Source organism: Brugia malayi, assembly GCF_000002995.4.
Source record: "Brugia malayi strain FR3 genome assembly, contig: Bm_v4_ChrX_scaffold_001, whole genome shotgun sequence".
NCBI classification, from domain to species: domain Eukaryota; kingdom Metazoa; phylum Nematoda; class Chromadorea; order Rhabditida; family Onchocercidae; genus Brugia; species Brugia malayi.
This window is the reverse complement of record NW_025062479.1, coordinates 18,996,826-19,016,674: the sequence shown is the minus strand read 5'-3', so window position 1 is coordinate 19,016,674 and position 19,849 is coordinate 18,996,826. Positions and strand designations below refer to the sequence as shown.

The window sequence follows — 19,849 nt, the reverse complement described above, 5'->3', positions numbered from 1 at the left end:
TGTTTGTTGAATGTCAGTCACTTTGCATATGAATCTTAAGGTATTCACTACTTTCGCTATATTCACACCAAATAGATACTACTTGAACATTTTTATGTTGATTCGTTTCTTCACAAAAAAATGATCATTAATACCGGAATAAGTGCTGAGTGATGCAGTGAAACATCCGCTAGCTCGGTCCCACCAAAAAATTCAATATTAGCTAGTATTTGTGAGGTTGGAACAGGCTAGCAATGCCTTTTATTCAACTCACCTCCTTCCCGCTTTATTTCGTATTTTGAAAACTCGATTTTATAAAGGACTTCGGGTTTTGTTGCGTGGGACTCTTCACATTCAATAAATCCATTTTACGTATGTTTGCATGGTCCCAAATGCACGAATTCCCGGAATATCATCGAAATTGTAATTTCTAGTCAATTAATATAACAGGAAAGAAAAAGAATAGGTATTCAATAGTTTCCATTAGTTACTGATTTTCTTTAGTCTTTTCCAGAGTAACAAAAGATGTGGGAACTGAGAATTAGTCAAACGTCGCGTGTTGATTTTGATACCAAACTACTTTTCTTATTGTTAGTTCGCATTCCTCAAAAGTCGTTATCTGTGAACATAATAAAACTGGTTTCATCAAACAGTGAACGGTTAATCGTTGCTTCCATAATAAAGGCCGCACAATCCTTACAGTAACCGATCTTTACCAGTTCAGCTAAATTTTTCCATACTTTCTTTTGAAGCAAACTATTACTTGTTTGTATTACTTGTTTGTATTACTTGTTTCTGAATAGCACTTTCAAGTTATATACTGCAAAGCAGATACTTTCATATTGTGGACTATTGCAACACATTTTTTACTTGAAATTTATACAACCAACATTTTCCAGAAACTCTCTTTAATAAGTAGTAAAATGTGAAAGTCGAAATAGGGAGAGGAAGCCTTTGTCGTCACCAACACCCATATAAGCACTTTTTGGTGAAAAGTCAGTCACTGTTACTTTTCCAAGGCTCACAGCTCTTGGTGGGAAATTTGTATAAACAGTTCGGCTCCCAACATGCATCAGCCTAATCGAGTTGTTCTGAAACTTATTTTCGGTTAAGCCTTATGTACTCATTGAATAATATGAATCGAGAAATAAAAGTTACCATGTTTTCTTTAGTGCTTAAAGATGCTCATAAATAAGTCACTTACTTTTACACTGGAAGATACCGAAAGGATTTGCGAATCATTGTTAAATGCCATACAATCAATAGATGTTGTAAGATTATCGAGCGCTTTTACGGGTCTTGGAAGCGAGTTTTTCAGAACATCTGCAGAGTCGTATAGATTTACAATTCCTGTACTGGATCTAAAACATTTTATAATTCCTGGAATTAAGCAGTTCATTGCTCACTAGATCATGCAGATGAACCAGCAATTGGTAGGGTAATTAGCAAAGCATCATTCATTTTTGGCAGTATCACAAACCGGATCTAGCCCCTGACAAAACTTATGTTCTATGAAAAGGAACCTTGAAATCCTAAACTTCGTAAATGCTTGCTTCAGTATCGGCTAATAATACCAACTTTGAGAACTTTCTCTAATCAGTCCTTCTGAAGACAATAATCTTATTATACTCATTGCCTTTCAACAGTTTCAGTGACTTACCCACAGGCAATGTATTGACCATTTTCACTTATTTGTATTACTGTCCCCTTAACTGAACCTTCGTCGTAAAATGCTTGTTGCTCTTTCAACTTCCTGATATTCCATATTAATACCTGTCCATTTTCTAAACACTTTCTTTGAGGAGTACTTAACAATAGTTTTACATTTGTTTAATGCAAAGGTGGCCGTATGAATTAAGTTCATGAAATCACGAAACATCGAAACCTACCCTCCAGAGTAAAAATGGTTGATGAATCATTAGGGAAAAACTGTACGGAAGCAATTTTTGCTGAAGCCGTCAAGACGCCAATATATTCCGATGACTGAAATTTGATCTTAATTTAAAAAATCACTGTCAGAACGGAAGAGAAAGCGGAGAAAAACAACTGGAAAAGAACACAAAATAGATCAGTAAGTAAACAAATAAATAACAAAAAAAAAAAAAAATTTGCTGTTACTGCTTTCGTTTCATTATATATATAAGAGTTTCTTCATAGAAGCCAGTATATTTGGTTTCAGTTCCTACTACACTGAGTTGAACTCTTGGTTCAGTTTTTACTACTGTTGGGAAAATCATCAGCTTATTATCCGATCTGTGTAGAATGAAATGTTACACAGCATAACAACAAACTCAATGAACTTTCATTGAATGAAGAATAAAGAAAAGACCAAGTAAATGCACAGTCTAACAACATACCACTGAAGTTAAAACGTGTACTTCGTTATATGCCAAAACAGCTATGTATTTGCCATCAGATGATAGCGAAAAACGCCCCATGTGCATTTTCGTCATTTCTGTAAAAATTTCTCCATATAACAATTGCTTTGCTTTTTTCTCAACTTATAAGATGAAGCAGAAAAAAAAACTAGTACCATAAGGAGTTCTCATCTGCATCACTTTAGCATCCATAAGATCGTAACAAAACAGAGATTTCTGTAATATATGTTGAGAATGGTCATAAGTTATATCGTTTCTTGTATCTCGACTCAGAATCAACATTTCTTAGCAAATATACTAGTACCATAATAACCAGTAATATAATAAGTTATAGCAGTAATAATAATAAACTATTACCACTTTTATTTATTATTATTTATTACTATCATTGTAACTATATTATTATTATTATTTATTACTGCTATTATTATTTATTATTATCAGTTATTTGTTTATTATTATTGCTATTATTATACTGTTATCACTATCATTACTATCATCATCATTAATTTATCACTATTATAATATGTCAAAATGTTAAATCAGAAATATTCTAAGTCCTGGACCTTCTTTTTCGAGCCAACGATTATTTTGGAACCATCTGCAGTAAAGGAAGCACTGGTGATTGGAAGTGCTTTGAAATGGATACTCTGCAGAAAAGCTTCTTCCGTTTCTGGTAAGTCTACCTAAATAAAATGGGTTTAAACTCCTCTCTAAAATTTAACGCAGTAGTAAAAAATTAAACCATGAAAATGCAAGCAAAAAATACCTCGAAAAGACTGAGAAGACCATTCTCACCAGCACACATAAGCACCTTACGAGATGGATGAAATTGTAACGCTCTCATCGGTTTCTAATGAAGCATATTTTACTGTCAGGATGAAATAGATTATAAGACTTCTACAAATCAGAACTTCATAAATTTCAAAGAAATAAGTATGACATATCATACAACCTTCCCAAATCGATGTCCATGTGTAATATTATTCACTCGTTTAACGCTAATTACACTTTTTGTTAATGACCTGCTGCCAGTAACACATTTTCCTGTAAACGTAGTTATTTCGCGTACTGCATCCTGCAGATCGTCGTCATCTGATTCAGCATGTTGAGTTTCCTTTTTTCCACATACTAGAATACTTAATAGATTAAAATTAAAAAACAGCGAATCGTATAACGAAAACCAAAATAAGACACACTTCCGAGAAACTAGACATCAAAATTAAGAACATACAGGAAAACTGAGACCACGCCGGAGCAGCACCAGAACTGTGACAAAACAGTTGTCGTAATCGCCCCTCATATTCCTGGAATATTCGTACTTTAATTTTCCTTGAAGAAACAAACCACTTTATAATGTTAGAGAGTGATGTAAGCTTCCATTACTGAATGTATCCGAGAAGACTAGAAGTATGGGATGTTTAGGAACAGTGAAAATTCCCATTACAAGATTACTGGCAAGACCGCTTAATATCAGATATACTGCTCAGTCATGAAGCGAATTATTGCTACTCCGATGCTATATGATTAGCTTGCTTACATTCCCATTAAACAGGATGTTTAAAAGTAAAAAATGACCTTTGGAGTTAATTTCTGATTCAAAGCATCAGTTGCTTTTCTAATTTGCATTTTTCTCCGATACAGTGGCACTTCCACAACCGCCTCTTCAACTATATCATCTTCATCCTGCCAAGCAGGTTTCTTGCCAACTTCTATCTGAAACAACTTTTCACATGTCTTCCGTTATTTTTATCACTTATAAACTTTGCCACCAAAATTTTGAACAAGCATTGTAACTGACGGAACTTTAGAACTATATTATTATTACTTCTAATAAAAATTCCTGATCCTTAGTTTTCCGTATCTGCCGAACCATTCCTTTGCCTACTGTAATACATTGAACCAAAGATTAATATACTTTAATCCCTTATACCAACCAAATGAGCCAGCTTTTGACAGATGATTTCTTGAAATAAATTTAAAGTTAAAATATTCCTTAAATCTACTGTCTCTGAAGACAACATGAGCCTATCAGATCAAGTTCATCGCCTATATCTCGAAACATTTTTATCCTAGATCACGTAATCCAGATGAATACACCGTCATACCTCTTCTTTAAACATTTCTTCCACCTCGTCATCGTCATCACCGCTATCCTCAAAGCCATCCGGAAAGCCAGCACTGCTGCCAAACAATTTTTTTGCTAACCGATCTTCTTCCTCTCGATCCTCAGTTCTCCGTTTCTGCCGAACCATTTCCTTATCTCTCTGCATATGTTAGAACCAAAGAATAATACACTTTAATTCCCCATACCGACTAAATAATGGTCACAAAGAACGAAATCACAAACAGCATACGACACAAAACTGGCTCAAAACACTAAATATACAATCATAATGATAAGATCCGATAAATCAAACTACAACCCCATCCAGCAAATGTTGCACTATTCCTACAGCTTGCGGGAAAACTTCTGGACCAAGCTCGAACTATAGCCGGCTTATTTAACTCTCAACTCAGAATAAATGTCCTTTCCTGTGATCTCACGAAGATCCACCGACTTAAACCTAAAAGTTGAATTAGAAGAAGAATCACCAGACCAGACGAGCTGCAACGTTGCATATGGTGACAAGAACCAAATTCGCTTGCCTCCCTTTGAGAAATTGAGACTTCCCGATGGAAGCTACAGGGGAGTTGTAGAAAAGGGGAACGCAATCCCCGATGGGTTTTTTCCTGCAATGACTGGTCTAACAGTTTCCATCGCTGCATAGGGTACCATAGAAGGGGAGCCAAAAAAGAAGTGTACGAGTAACGCTAAACCTCACTCATTCCGAATAACAAGACATGAACCGTGGGTGGAACAGACAGGTGATCATATAAAAGGTTGAGGAATATGATTGTAGTAAGCCAGAAAACAATCGTTCGGGATGGATGAGAATGCAAGTAAACAAAAGAAAATCCAATCTGTCATTCCAAACTCTTCTTTCCGAAATGTAAATAGGTGAGTCCAAATTATAACTTTGGATTTCTCAACAGATCCAATCTGACGTAATAAGATACTTTAAAAGCCGATTTATAGGTGTAGCATGCATAGTGAAGGACTGAAATGACATATTTACAACCACAAAATTTGCCAATATCATTATTTGCAGCAAATCACTTTTCGCGCTGTGAAAGTTGCAAAAAGGCTCCTTCAAGTGTCGTCTGTGTCAATGAATAATCAAGAATCCATGGAAACCGTCCCGCAAGTTGGCATAATTTTCCATACATCTCCGACCACCTAAACTGTGATATTATTGGGTAAATTTTTCATTTCAGAAGAATTTGGATGAGCGTTAGAAAGCTTTTAAAATTACTATCCATTGGTTGTTTGTCCTTTTGGAATAAATCCTATTTTATTACTTATGAAAGTGTATATTCAGTATTTTTAACATAACTTGATTTTTGTCATTCTGATGGCACAATAAAATCTTAGAATCTGGAAAATGTAAACAACCAGATACAATAAAACTACTTACCTGTCACCTTCTCTCTTTGTAATATCCCATAATAAGCATGTGCTATGAGGACCCTTCTCAGCACAAACAGGAAAAATTTCTTTGATAGAAGAAATTAGAACTTCCCGTCTATATTGGTCAGCAATTGTTATAATCAGTGTGTATTTTTCACCAAATCTGACAATTCTTCACATATCATATACGAAATAAAAGGCATAAAGATTGACATGGCAAGGTAATTACTATGTGATGTACAGATGAGATATCACTCCTATCCGTCATATTATGCGAAAAAAAAAAAAAAAAGTTTCCTAAAAAGAAAACGCTCAACCTTGTTTTAATATGTTGTGGTGATCCAATAGCAATCAAAGATCCCTGATCCATTATGCCAACACGATTACAGAGTGCTTCGCACTCATTCATGCTATGTGAGGTAAGAAGCACCGCTTGCTGTCTTTCACGTACTGCATTGAGTAAACACCAAATTTGGCGCCTTGCTTTCGGATCAACACCAGCAGTCGGCTCATCCAACAGTATTAAATTAGTTTGTGAAATCAACGCTACTGCTACACTTAAACGCCGTCGCTGCCCACCACTAAAAAAAGCACTTAATAGCTACTTTTGAAAACCAAAAAATAAAATAACAGATCAACAAAGAATAATAAGCAATTCGCTTCCCTGAATAAACCATCCAGAGAAAGTCTGCATAATCTTATTATTTGGCATGTGGTGATACAACTACTGTGAGCATTAGTTCAAAATGTTCCTTAATCAGCTCATATAGGATGATCGATGTCCACCGGTTTGATTAGGCAAACAATGAAGAAAAGGGGAACGATGTATAATAAAAAAAAGTACCTTCACAGAACAGTTTGATATTTCTTAATCAACATCCGCTGACTGTTAAAAATATATATATATTATTACAAAGAAACTAATAATTAAAAAATATCAAAGCTGATCCATTATGGTACACGAGAGGTTTTCAGCAATAATCAAATTATGTTTTAATTGTCCCAGTGTACACATTTTAGAGAAATTATTCCCTACTGCATTAAATAAATTACGAGAATAATACGCAGATTTTATATAATTTAAGAATTCTGCCATCGAACTCAAAAAAAAAAAAAAAATCCATTCTTATTCCTCAGATAAATATTATTAGCTATAACCTAAGAAACTCGACGCAAGAATCCGCATGCTCTGTTAAGGATACTGCTTCAAGGAGAGTTTTGACACGTTTCATTGGATTAACAAAGCCATAAAGTGAGGCCAAAAGTCGTAGAGTTTCTTTAGCTGTTAGTTTAGGATGAAGAGCGTCGAACTGTGGACAAAACCCAATAGTCTGAAGAAAATTTACTCCCACATGACAGCATCATCAAGTAGAAAACAGATTAAAATTTATATCAAACATAACGACAGATGTGATGAAGATCTAAGTTGGCAAGAAAGTTGCTAAAATGCATAGGAGGTGAAATTTAAAAATGAAGTCTTAATTTAATACATCAAAATCAGACCTGTTTCTTCAAAATAGAACGGCCGTTGATGAAAGCTTCGCCTCCATCTGGTATGGATACACCAGTTAGCATATCAAATGCTGATGTTTTACCTGCACCATTTACACCTGGAATTTTGTAAACTTCAACCACTTTAAAAATTGGATTTCATTAATTCAGAACCCTGCAAATTACCACAAACATAAACGGAGAAATTGGAAGGCAAAAAGTTAGAATACGGCATGTCCAATATGTTTTTTGAGAAAAATCTAAGGTTTAATTCACTAATCTAAGCGTCAGTACTCTCTTTTATCTCTTTAAAATGCTTCCAACTCACTTAACAAATAATGAAAATGCGAAATTTAATGAAACGGACCCAGAAGACCAAAGCATTCACCGGGTTCGACACCAAATGTAAGAGCACGAACAGCGTGCAAATCCCCATAGTACTTATTCAAATTACGGACAGCAAGCGATAGCTCGGTATTCCTTTTCCGCGATACACATTCTCGTTCTTTCTTTACATCAACATCTTCCAAGTTGTCTTCATACTAAAATACTTAAAAAATTAAAAAATAAGCGTTTTTTTTTTCTTTTGGAAGCTATATGTCCATCCAATCTTCTCCAATTAAAGATGAGCTTCTACAATTACGAATTCTTTCTCAAATTCGCATTATAGCATCGTTAGCGAATAACTTCACTGCATTTGTAATTTCCGAAAAACTTTCCAGGGTAAAATGAAAAATCTAAAGAGAGTTGGAAGATTACCTTATCATACCAAATCGTTTGCAACATATTTTTATATACTTCTATAGATTTAGTAAAATTTCCCACTCAACCATGTTACCAGAAAACACCTTTCAATAGCAGGATAAATTTTTAGTCTAACAAAAGCTACTGTGTTTCATTGCTGTTAAGCCATGAAACACCGCAATATAGTGCCTTATTTTGCTTCCGCATAAATCTATCGAAGAAGATATGGCATTCTGTTTCTTTGATAAATAGCAACGAAGAATTTCAAAACTCAAAAGCGTCTAAGTTTCAAAAAATGAAAATTTGATTCAAACCAGTGATAAACATGATGGTGTTCTCCGTATTATCGACAACAAATCGTGCATATACATGGTCAGGGGCTTGAAATTCATCATTATTAAAATAATCCAAAATAAAAGACCCGAGAAGAACATCATGACATAAACACGTCCAAGTTTCTGAAAAATGAAAACTGATGTTCTTTTAAATCTGATCAATTTTATATAGGAAATATAGATTCCAGCTAATTTTCGCTGAAACATTAATCCAGCTGAACATTAATGAATATTAATAACTGACAACAGTAACAACTGAACAATATCAATAAATGATTTGCTATTCCAAAAAAAAAAATCATTATCAATTCAAAAGTTATACGCACTATACAGCAGTAATACTATAAGAATCTAAATTGCGTCTGCTTGAAATTTGAAAACATATCTAGCACTTCAACAACTTCTGACCTTTATAAGTTCTAACAATGAAAGTATGGATTAGGTTCGGTGATTTCTAAAATATGTAACACAACTTCTGCCAAACATCCTGACATTATGGAGATTAAAACAAGAATTCAGCGGTGGCTGACATAATAGAGAGATATAGGACGTAAACAATGATGATCCATTAAATTTGTCAGACTCATAACCTTCTAAGCTTGGAATGCAAAAAAAAAAAAAAACAGTCTACAATTTCCAGATTTCGCAAGTCCGTCCAAAATCTTTAGTGCTCATTCTTATAAAAGATTTAATATATTACAAATTACGACTTCATTCTATACATCCAAAGAAACACGTTCGTTCATTTTTCATCTACTTAGTCTTAGCATCATATTACTTACAGTCGTCAATGAATGTAATTTTCAGGAACATATATTGCTCTAACTAAAAAGTTATGAAAGAATGTGATATTATACGAAAAAAAAATTTTTCTTTTTCTTCGTAGGTGCATTTTTTATAACTGTAATATTTCCAAGTACATCCAAATTTTTTAAAAATTAAGTGGGAAAAGCACCTCCCAGCTGTACAGACCATTCGTGTCCTTGTTGACATCAGCAACTAAAATTATAATCAAACTGTATGACATGCTGTACGTCGGCAGCGCAAGCAAGAATGTTGTCTGAAATTCAACGAAAAAAGTTTATTTCTCTAATTTCCTCGATAAAACAAAAAAGTTTTGCATGACGCACGATTTAGAAAGCACATCAGTAGGATTAATTTAACTGTTTCCAGAAGAATGATCCTATCATTTATATCACATGTTAAACTAGTACCAGAAACCCGAAACAATCGGCACACTATAAAATAGAGGTAATTAAAATTTCAATTTTAAATCTTTATCTATAGAGAGTTCGTGTTCTAATAAAAACCATTTTAAAAAGCATTCCGCCACTCCATAAACATAGTTGAATCCATAATCAAATGAACTTCAAATTTTGAAAATGAAAAACTTTTTAGTGCTAAAACCACTTACATGTAAATACGGAAATAACTTCGGCTTTATGGACATCATAATGTAGGATATGATACTAGCACAAAGAGCAACGACCAGTGTTATGATAATTAGGACAATATAAGCTCGTGCTGAATGCCTAATTAGGAAAGCCATGCAATAAACAAATGGCAATGTTGGCCATAAATATATCAACCAAAGCAACATCACACTGTAAATAATCATGTACTGGATGACCATAACATAAATTCGACTTCCATCTCACCAAGATGAGAGAAGACAAGTTACTAAATAATTTGAAACACATAAGACAACTAAAACCACAAGTATAAATTTAGGAAAGATATCACTATGTATACAAATCAAGTCAAATCGTGGCAAATCCAAATTATCCTAAAATTCTCAAATAAACATAGAATTAAAACACCATTATATATCCATGAACATGAAATCCCTAGTTACTAGGCACTAAAGATATAAATTCTGTACTTTTAACTCTGAATAAACTTCGTTTATGTAAAAACTTACTCAAATTTAAGGTTACTCAACCATTCGCCTAAAATGGCAATGAAAACTGCACAGATAAATGCATAGAGTATTAAATCCGAAATTATCATAGACAACCAATAAGTGAATGTATTTAATCGAGTACGAAGTTGCTAAAAAATCCATTTGACAACTTTCGATTATTTGCTTTATTTTTTAGTGCAAATATAAAAAAATTCCAAGAGTTGTTTTTTTTTTTAGTTCTGAAAGTATTCCAGAACAGAAATTTTTTGTAATAAAAAACACTCTAGCTACACTTACTAGAAAATGAAGGCGTAGAGTTAATTTGGCGATTTCCGGTTATTTGCTTTAGCAGAGAAAACCTTACAAGTCCTTTACAAAACGGTTTAATGAAAGGAGCTGAGGTTAAGCATATCGAGGATTATATTAACCAAAATAAAAAGACAGTGAGAAATAAAGACAGGAATAAAAAAATGCATTATGAAGAATAAAAACAGGTGGACTTTTAGCAGAATTAACCTTTGACATGGACTACCGTTTAATTCGAAAATACCAATTAAAATTATAGAAAAGGCTTACCTGATAAAGAAAATTAGTGTTGAGATCATCGACAACATAAGTTACGAAGCCAGATGAGACAAAAGCGAAAATGATAATCAAAATAGGTGCTATCAAAAACATGTGAGAATTCAATGAGACTAACGGACTAACACCGCTTACATTCCCATATGGAAGGAATGAAACTTCAATGGAATCTGAAAATGAACTCGCTACATAGAATATCGAGTTTTTTTGAAATGTTGTGAATCTCTAAAAAATTTTAAATCAAACAGATCTTGATTACTTCCTTCTTTTTGTGTAGATACAGACAAAGCTGAAAATAAACATCGCATCTGCCAGGATTTAGAAAATATTTTGAACACAATCACAGTGTCAACGGAAGAAAATTGATATATTTTGCTTAAATTCTATAAAATTCCAACAAATTTAAATTTATACCTGCAGACTGCCCCAACCTTGCATTGTTCACTAACGTCGTTGCAATAACCGGTCCATATCTAGCTTTAGCGTTGAAAAATGCCGTAGCAGCAATGTAACCGCCCTTTGTGTTGTACGTGACAGCCATGCCGACAGGTGGTGGTATCTAAACATTGTATTTAAAACTTATCATAGTGCAGCAGTAAAAAAATAATAGTGTTAATATATCACAAATAACAGTGATTTAATTACGCCACCAAATCATGAAGTGGTATAATTAAATAACTGTCGTTAATTTGATTAAGTAACATAAAAAGATAGTAAAGCATTTACTTTAGGCAATTTAGCAAGATTAAGCTCCATGCTTTCAGACGTGGAGACTAGCTTGTATGAATATCCGGTTATATTTCGTATTATTTCCAGGACATTATGACCGAATAGCTCTTCAGGATTCTCCAGCTGTACAGGCACAACACATGGACTTATACGTCCTGCATTCAACAAAATTTCTGCAAATTAAATTCAAAAATTACTCAGTTCAACGAACTGCCGGTCTTTTCCTAATCTATATCTACAAATTCAAATAAACTTGCAATCCTACTTGAGAATATATATGAAATGTACCCTGTCTTTTCTCTTGAGTTGACAAATTTTTCACATAAAAAACAATAAATAAGAGCACAATTATAGGAAGTAAGATTTGACAAATAAGTCGTGACCATTGCTTCTGATAGCATATGAAACGCTTTCTAAGCAAAGCAGTAACCTGTGTGAGCCATAGCAACAATCCTGTATGCATAACTGAAAATAAATAAGCGAATGAAGCCAAAAATCCACTTGTGTAGGAATTTCCCATACTACATTTGCTTGCTTCAACTTTCATCGTTTAATTTAATCTCTTCTGTCTTCTTTTCGTAAATTTCATCCCACACTTTAAACACTGCTTCGGTAAAAGAGACTTATTCAACATATATGCCTTGTCTTAGACGTTTTTATTTTATATCCACACTCGAACATACGTTAAATTTTCTAAAACATTGAAATCAAAAAAGAGATACTAACATGAATTACTACATAATATGGAAGCTTGTTGCTCCGCCATATTTTCCAGGTCGGTTATAGATGTTAAATTAACATCCTCAAGTTCTCCAACTCTAAAACAACACAAATTATGCAGTAATGATTAAACCTTCACTTTTTGAATTATTGGTCATTCTCATAATAATAGCAATTTGTCGTTCAACAATGCACATTAAAATGTAAAATGACAAAGTCTCGAATTCAGCAGATTTGATAGTTCCAGGCTTTCCGGACTAAACAGCAGTTTGCTGCCTGTGAAGGTTATTAATTAATTGGTACAACTGATAGAAATTTTATCGCTAAAATCAATTCAAATGAAATCAGATACACACAACAGAAAGAATTACTTTAGGAAAACTTGTTCCAATGTATTCAATGATAAGCCAAATGAATTGATACCGTATTTGCCAGCATTCTGTTCCAGCTCAGTAAACAGATTGGGAAAGCTAAAATGTTGATCAAAAAAAAGTGATAACAGTCGAGAAAAGAACCAATTAAAGGGAAAAAGACCGAGTTGACTTTCATTTAAAAAATGTTTAGAATACATTACAAATAAAATAGCTTTTCGAATGGAATGAGAACTTGAGAACTAAAACAGTAAAATAAAGGAAAGAAAGACACACAAGTGGAAAGAGACAAGAAAAAACCTCTTCTTGCATTCAATAGGTAATAAAACAGTCATCTGATGAGAAGTTGCTGATTGTTTTTCAGTTTCAGGGATATATTTTCTAATAGCTGACAACAACTGTTCCTTCTGATCAAAATAATGCAAATTTTTTTGAGGCTGCAAAAAAAAAAAAAGAAAAAATAAATAAATAAAAATAATAATAATAAAACATTGAAAAAGTGCAGTATACAAATTAAAATACATATCTCAAAGCTGACCCACTTGCTAGCGAAGTCAATGTGATTCCTCTTTCCTATTCATATTTATTAGTCCAACTGTGGTAACAACATATGCAGTTTGAAGAAAGTAAATATTTACTTTTTTTTTGTGAAACTTTTAAATCTTCCTCATGAATACCACTACTGTTCAGAACTTCATAATTCAAATAGAAAACAGAGACATAATCCTTAAATTAAGTATGACCTTTCACTTAAAATCATAAAGATTGGAAGTTTGACCAAAATGTAGAGCTAACAATAATCTAATATTGTAATTCAAACTCACCATCAAATCAATCGACAACAAATACCCTGTTCCAAAACGATTTTTCAAGAATTCCGACGTACCGGCACAAATTAATCGACCCCTTACCATAATTGCTATGCGATCACCCAGTAAATCTGCTTCATCCATACAATGTGTTGTTAAAAGAATAGTTCTAAAACAGATTTATACAATATTTCAAAAGTAAATATGTCTAAATTTGAGAAGCTGAGTAAATTATCAAATGTTAATGCAAATAAGCACATATATGCGCACTGCTCATATAGGACGTTGATAAAACCTAGTTTCAGCAATTACAAGTAATTCAGCTGTAAGAAATAAGATAAATCCTAAAATGACGTGAAATTACCTATCACGTTTGCAATGTTGAAGAAGTTGGAAGATGGCTTGTCTAGAAGCTGGATCCATACCAGCTGTAGGTTCATCTAACAGTATAACGCGTCGTCCACCAACCAAAGATATTCCGACACACAATTTTCTTTTCATTCCGCCACTTAGTTTCTCAGCAATCTTAAACATTAGAATAACTTTTTTTTTTTTTTTTTTTTTTTTAACTTTTTTAATCAGACTTTGGCCTTAACACTTTTGACTTTGCTAACAATTTAGATTAAATGAAATGTCTCGAAATTCATCCCACCATATCACTTTCCTTATATATATATACGGCGATTCATTCCCAACAATTTAATTATCATGACAGCTGATAAGATGAAGAATATAAGATATATACCACGTCAGCTACATTGTCCAATTGGATATCCTTCATCAGCTTCATAGCACAATTAGCTCTACTGCTGCTGAGTTTCCGAAACATCTCCAAATGTTCGCGTACTGTCAGCAAATTAAATAGTGCATTATACTGTGGGCAGAAACCGATCTCTCGTTGGCAGTAGTCAATGGAACTTGATTCCATCCTGCTGCCACAAATGTAAATAGAGCCAGAAGTTGGTGAAATAAGGCCTGTTATCAACGAGAATGTTGTACTTTTCCCGGCACCATTGTGTCCCAGAAGAACGGTTATCTAGAAAAGAATAATGTCGTGGTGCAACTGATTTTGAGCAAGCAGAAATAAAAGCTTAAGTTGTTAGATTCGTTCAGTTAAAAGGAAAGACGAAGAGTCGCTCCAAGATACTAAGTAGCCAGTAAAAAATCTATTTAATAAATAGACCCAAAACAGTAACTACTGACTAATGTCATAACATCTGTCCCTCTAGTTAAGTACATTAAATTTTTACAATATCAAAATTTAACTCATGAACAGCTCAAATAAGTTCTTGTCCATCGCTAGTACAACAAAAAGAACGAATTACCTCTCCTCGATAAGCACGAAAAGACATGCCATCAACAGCCGGTATTACGGCAAAAGTTTTCGTCAAATGCCGTATATCGATGTCTGCTTGGTCGTCTCCATGTTCCTGAATGTTCTCACTCGGAGTATCGGAAGAATCGTAAAAATCGCATTGCTGGCGGTCGCTGTTCGATCGCTATAAAAAAAAAAGAAAACATAGAAGTATGTTTGTATGAAGATGAATAATCTTAGTTTGTTCACTATTTTTGCTGACGTAACAATTTCTCAGTTTTCTGATCAAAAAAGTTCTACCACTATAAAGCACGTGAACCAACTACTGTGTTATATGCTTACTACCAATTGTAATTATCCACTATCCATTCAAATTTTTCTGCTCATTTTAAGAGTCTATGGAAACAAAAATCAAACATAACACGAATCATTTACATTTAAAGAAAAAAATGACTGATCTTGTTAGTAAAAAAAAATCCATTAAAGTTCTGGAAAGAGTAATATGAAGGATGATATAAATGCAGTTTTTGTTTGTCAGATAATACTCATAAAGGCATAAATGTCACTTAATAACTTTATTTATAATTAGACCAACGACTTCGTATTACTGGTTTAAACTTACACGTAAAAAGAAAAACCAATCCTTCCGTGGCAAATCACCAGAGGGATAGACATTGTCCAAATAAATCGCTAAAACTGACATCCAAACTATATCAAATATCATCATTATTAGCGCCATTCCGAGTGGAAATATATACGTCGTATTTTCAAACATATTATAGGTACCCAAGTATTCATCTTAAAAAGAATTGCTTAGATAAAGATCATTTTGCTACTATTAAGCGTCTTTATATTTAATAACACTTCGAAGATATAAGAAAAATATCTACTATTCCAAGAAGAAATTGAAGTTGCGGAAAGTGAAAGAAGAAAGTTTTTAATTAGAATTTAATTCGATCAATTCAAAGGACGGATCGATGAAACGAGCATAACCAAGAACTTCGCGAAAGCATCACAGAGGATACAACATTACCTGGTCAATAAAACAGTTGTGTTACAGATCAGAGTGAATTTTGCATTGTCTTAACAGCAGCGTTCCCAAATAAGATGTGCAAGGAACTCCGAGAAATGTTTAAAATTTTGCTACCATCCATTATGGTTAAAAACCACTTCCTTATTTAGCTGTTGGTGGCTTCAAATCAAACTTCGATTTCACGATAGTGCTCTAACACCACTGTCAATAACACTTGAAAGTCCAAGTTATATTTATTAGGAAATCAAAGATATGCAGTTACCTCGATTCATATAATCCTGCATAGCATGATAAGCACAAATAAAAGAATAGTTTAAATTCAATGAAAGTATAATATTTAGAAGAACTGATCCTTCTGTCACTTTCAATCTTGTCAAGCCTACAAAAATTTGAGAATGAAAATGATGAATAAAACTAGCAATTACGCTAACTCCACTAGCATTTTCATCAATCTGCAAATAATTATGCTCCGCAACGATTAAAATTATTTAAAAAAAAAGCAACTCACCAATAGTTGCAATCCAAATAACAGCAGTTCCTTTCGCCGCTGCACCAGGACTATGGAAAATGCAGGACATTAAAAGAGCAAAAGTAACAGCACCGGTACCATAAATAAAGTTAGTAGAAAAAAATAACCATGGAGATATTGCCTAAATACATACGAATTCCACATATTTTGTTACAGTGGTTCTACTAGCTTTCATAAATGAGGTATTTTATATTCGTGTCAAGAAGCGGAACTCGTGTCAAGAAGCGGAATATACAAAATTACCAAATAAAGCCATCAGACCAAAACATAGTTAGTATAGATCACATTCAATACGCGCCTAATTAAGTTGCCAGATTTAGTCTTTTGAAATAAAATTTGAAAAAAAAAAATGGAACAAAAAACAAACTGCGACCTGAATCTCTGGGAGTAACATAATTGTACATGACAGCAAGACTGCCATAGCTTTGATGAAACCAATTACTGCATGTGCAATATAAAATGTAGAGGACTGCATGCCCATTACTGTTAGAAATGCCTCAAAATAAGGATCAAAATTAATGCATGTTACCAAATTATTTTACAATTCTTTTTTAACACTCATACATAACTACATTTAGTGTATAAAATGACATAAATCACTAAAAACTATATCAAACAAATTTTAATTCCCAGAACTTCCTGAGTCTAACTTCGTCAGTATCTATCTATTCTATATGCACATGAAATTAAAGTCAAGTCAAACGTATAGAAAACCATAACAAGTGTTTCAATTCTTTGTCTTCGATATAAGACTGTTAACAATTCTCAAACTGATTCGGTATACCTGACGATTTATACAGAAATTCTTAAAAGCTGCAATTAAAAACAATGATAAAATTCAAGAAGATAAAAAGAAATCTAACCTTCATACCACTATGTTTTTCAGAAGCAATATTTGTAACGGTATGCAAAATACAGGGCAAAGTAAACAACTGCCAGAAAATTATCAGAAAAGAAAGGAATTCTACGATTGATTTTTCAAAATATGGCGGCTCAGGGATACGTTCCAAACTGAGTTGAAAATTGCTGTCGTTGTTTTTCTCACCATCAATTCCCTATGAAAGATAACGTTTTGTAGACTCGTTTCATAACGTTTATCATTCAGCAGTGTAAATGAAACTGAGATATTTAAATCAGAACGTTCCCTTAAGTTCGGTAGGTTATAAGTCAACGCAATATTGGCTTTGACGTATAAACTGTTAAACTAAACCAATACACTATTTTCAAAAAATGCCTGTAAGATACTATTTGGTTAACAGTAGGAAAACAGATACTTTAAGAAATACAGTATCAATTGCATACTGTAGTGACAAGATACCAAGAGACCAATAATTGGGCATCATATTCATTATAAACGGATCATTTGAAATTTCATATGGTCCCCCATTCTCCCAGACGTCATCACCAATATACCATCGTGTTTGAGGATCTTCTGTCTGGCGTATTCGTATCGTATAAGAGAGGCGCGATATGCTACTGTTGTATTCGTCAAATATAATACCAGCTATAAAATATGCAATGATTTAGAAAGCGCCAGAACTATTCACATGTGTTTCACTAAGTATTCAAGATTGAAAATTTTCAATGAAAGGCGATCATTAACCAAAGCAAAGCCTCCTCAATCACTTAACAATTTACCAGAAAACGGTAACGAGGTTGAACAGCTACGGATGACTTTTTCTTATCTGTTGTAATTTATTCAATAAATGTTGTATGCATGTTAATATCGAAATTTAAACACACCAATATATTTAGTACACATGAAAGAACGGTGGTAATCCTCCAACAGCACTTCCATCATAGCTGCCTCAGTTGGAAATATTTTCACATTCAACTTATAAATGTGTGAATGCAAAGCTGAATTATTCATCAAATAACGAAATTCTATCTCGCGAGATATCCACAAAATCTGTTCCTTATCCATATTGCTTCTGGAAAATATATATTCATATTTCATTTTCATAATGACACAAAAAAAGTTGAATTAAAAACCATAAATACGAAGCATAAGACAGAAACCTTAAAATATCAAGAGGAAAAAAGAATGAATGAACTTACGGGAATACAAGTCCTAAACTTCTCTGACTAAGCATTCCACAGTAACTGTAAATTGACTGCATATTACCGAGACGTCGATCTATATCTCTCCAGTCTCCTGTCACTTGAAATGATTCCCAGAACTGCGCTTCATGTTTGATAGATGATGAGTTCTAAAACAATCCTATTCAGTAGTACTTCTACAAAAGTCCTAATATAAAGCAAACGTATATGTGTCACTATGATATATGTTCAAGGAAAACATGAAATCTTGCAGATCTATTCTTTTCGATTCATCCGTTTGTCTATTTAAATTCACTTGATCTTTCCACTGCACTTTTAAAATCCTTTTGAGCGACTTTCCATCATCAGTATTTAAAGAATTTTTCCACAACATTACTAATGAAAATTAAGAGCAACTATAGAAGATGAATAACCTGCAGGACAAGAGTGATGAGAGGGACGGAGATGACCAGAGGAATGGCTATTTCAACAATGCTCCATATCTTACTTCGCCAAAGAATAGTAAATTCTTTGATAAGCAGTAAACGTAGATGAACCAACGATAACATCTTTGTTCACTGATGCTTCTTGTTTTCTGCATTTGCTTTCAGCTAATCACATCAAGCTTTTTTCCTGTATGAAGGAAGTTTAATGTCACCTGCTAATGAATCAGTTAATCTGAAACATAAAATGAATGAATAGAATGAGACAACAAAAAGAAGGAAAGAAATGAAAAACCAGCGCGTCAAATCCGTGACACCCATCATCAGTGCTGACTTAAGCGGGCGCCGTCATTTGCAATGGTGTGAGGAATGAAAACAGAAATCCCACGGAGGGGATACTGTCAACTCAGAAGTTGCAACACTGCAGAGTGCACAACGGGTACATGTGTCAGAGGTGTATGTGACAAGTCCCGACATGTCTTATGACAAATGTCTTTTGATTCAATGGGATGATCCTAGGTAGGTGATGGGAAGCTCCATAAATTGCGTGTTTTTTTTTTTTTTTGAAAATCTGATTTATAATCTATATATTGAAAGAGATTGTTGTCTTCAAGATGATAGAATTTGTCAACAAAGTTGATTTGGTTAAAGTCAAATGATCTTTTTCGAACTTAAAACTTCCTTAATTTTCTTCCGTTTTTGAAATCCATTCCATATCACCAAATTATATTATCATTTCTATTATTTGATTAGTTTTTGAGGATTTCGGAGGAAAAATTCCTCATTTTAGTTAGGTTATTGCTTTTGAGAAAAAATAACCTTAAGATGACAAAAGCAATTTGCAAAACTGGATAATACTGAAATATTTTATTTTTTATTTTGATATTTCCCTACTTTCTAAAATCATTTCCAGACTTTTCTGTATAAAGCAGCCAAA

General features: G+C 33.4%; 2 protein-coding genes across 5 annotated transcripts; both read right to left on the bottom strand.

Moving 5' to 3' along the window:
* Window positions 1-887: 887 nt before the first annotated feature.
* Bm1733 (Uncharacterized protein) lies at window positions 888-4,612 on the bottom strand (the record flags this gene model as incomplete). Of its 3 annotated transcripts, none has more annotated exons than XM_001898195.2 (12): window positions 888-1,070; window positions 1,184-1,340; window positions 1,640-1,763; window positions 1,869-1,962; window positions 2,337-2,434; window positions 2,513-2,573; window positions 2,924-3,043; window positions 3,127-3,210; window positions 3,313-3,488; window positions 3,592-3,664; window positions 3,936-4,073; window positions 4,466-4,612. In XM_001898195.2, 12 exons carry the CDS (start codon window positions 4,610-4,612, stop codon window positions 888-890), a joined length of 1,455 nt encoding a protein of 484 aa, XP_001898230.2. The 3 variants fall into 3 exon arrangements, with proteins under 3 accessions (XP_001898230.2, XP_042931308.1, XP_042931309.1); XM_043075374.1 differs by having other exon boundaries at window positions 4,466-4,480; XM_043075375.1 differs by lacking the exon at window positions 4,466-4,612 and having other exon boundaries at window positions 3,936-3,986.
* Window positions 4,613-5,513: 901 nt separating this feature from the next.
* Window positions 5,514-19,038, bottom strand: Bm2828 (Uncharacterized protein; the record flags this gene model as incomplete). Of its 2 annotated transcripts, XM_043075372.1 has the most annotated exons (30): window positions 5,514-5,637; window positions 5,876-6,031; window positions 6,186-6,449; window positions 7,027-7,199; window positions 7,372-7,478; window positions 7,727-7,901; window positions 8,418-8,561; window positions 9,394-9,498; window positions 9,853-10,042; window positions 10,360-10,490; window positions 10,918-11,093; window positions 11,338-11,482; window positions 11,650-11,825; window positions 11,941-12,117; window positions 12,379-12,470; window positions 12,744-12,842; window positions 13,044-13,180; window positions 13,568-13,721; window positions 13,917-14,077; window positions 14,298-14,588; window positions 14,878-15,051; window positions 15,490-15,665; window positions 16,163-16,279; window positions 16,409-16,550; window positions 16,803-16,925; window positions 17,293-17,484; window positions 17,704-17,933; window positions 18,173-18,360; window positions 18,488-18,639; window positions 18,904-19,038. In XM_043075372.1, 30 exons carry the CDS (start codon window positions 19,036-19,038, stop codon window positions 5,514-5,516), a joined length of 4,806 nt encoding a protein of 1,601 aa, XP_042931306.1. The 2 variants fall into 2 exon arrangements, with proteins under 2 accessions (XP_042931306.1, XP_042931307.1); XM_043075373.1 differs by lacking the exons at window positions 7,027-7,199; window positions 7,372-7,478; window positions 7,727-7,901; ... (22 more) ...; window positions 18,488-18,639; window positions 18,904-19,038 and having other exon boundaries at window positions 6,186-6,277.
* Window positions 19,039-19,849: the final 811 nt, after the last annotated feature.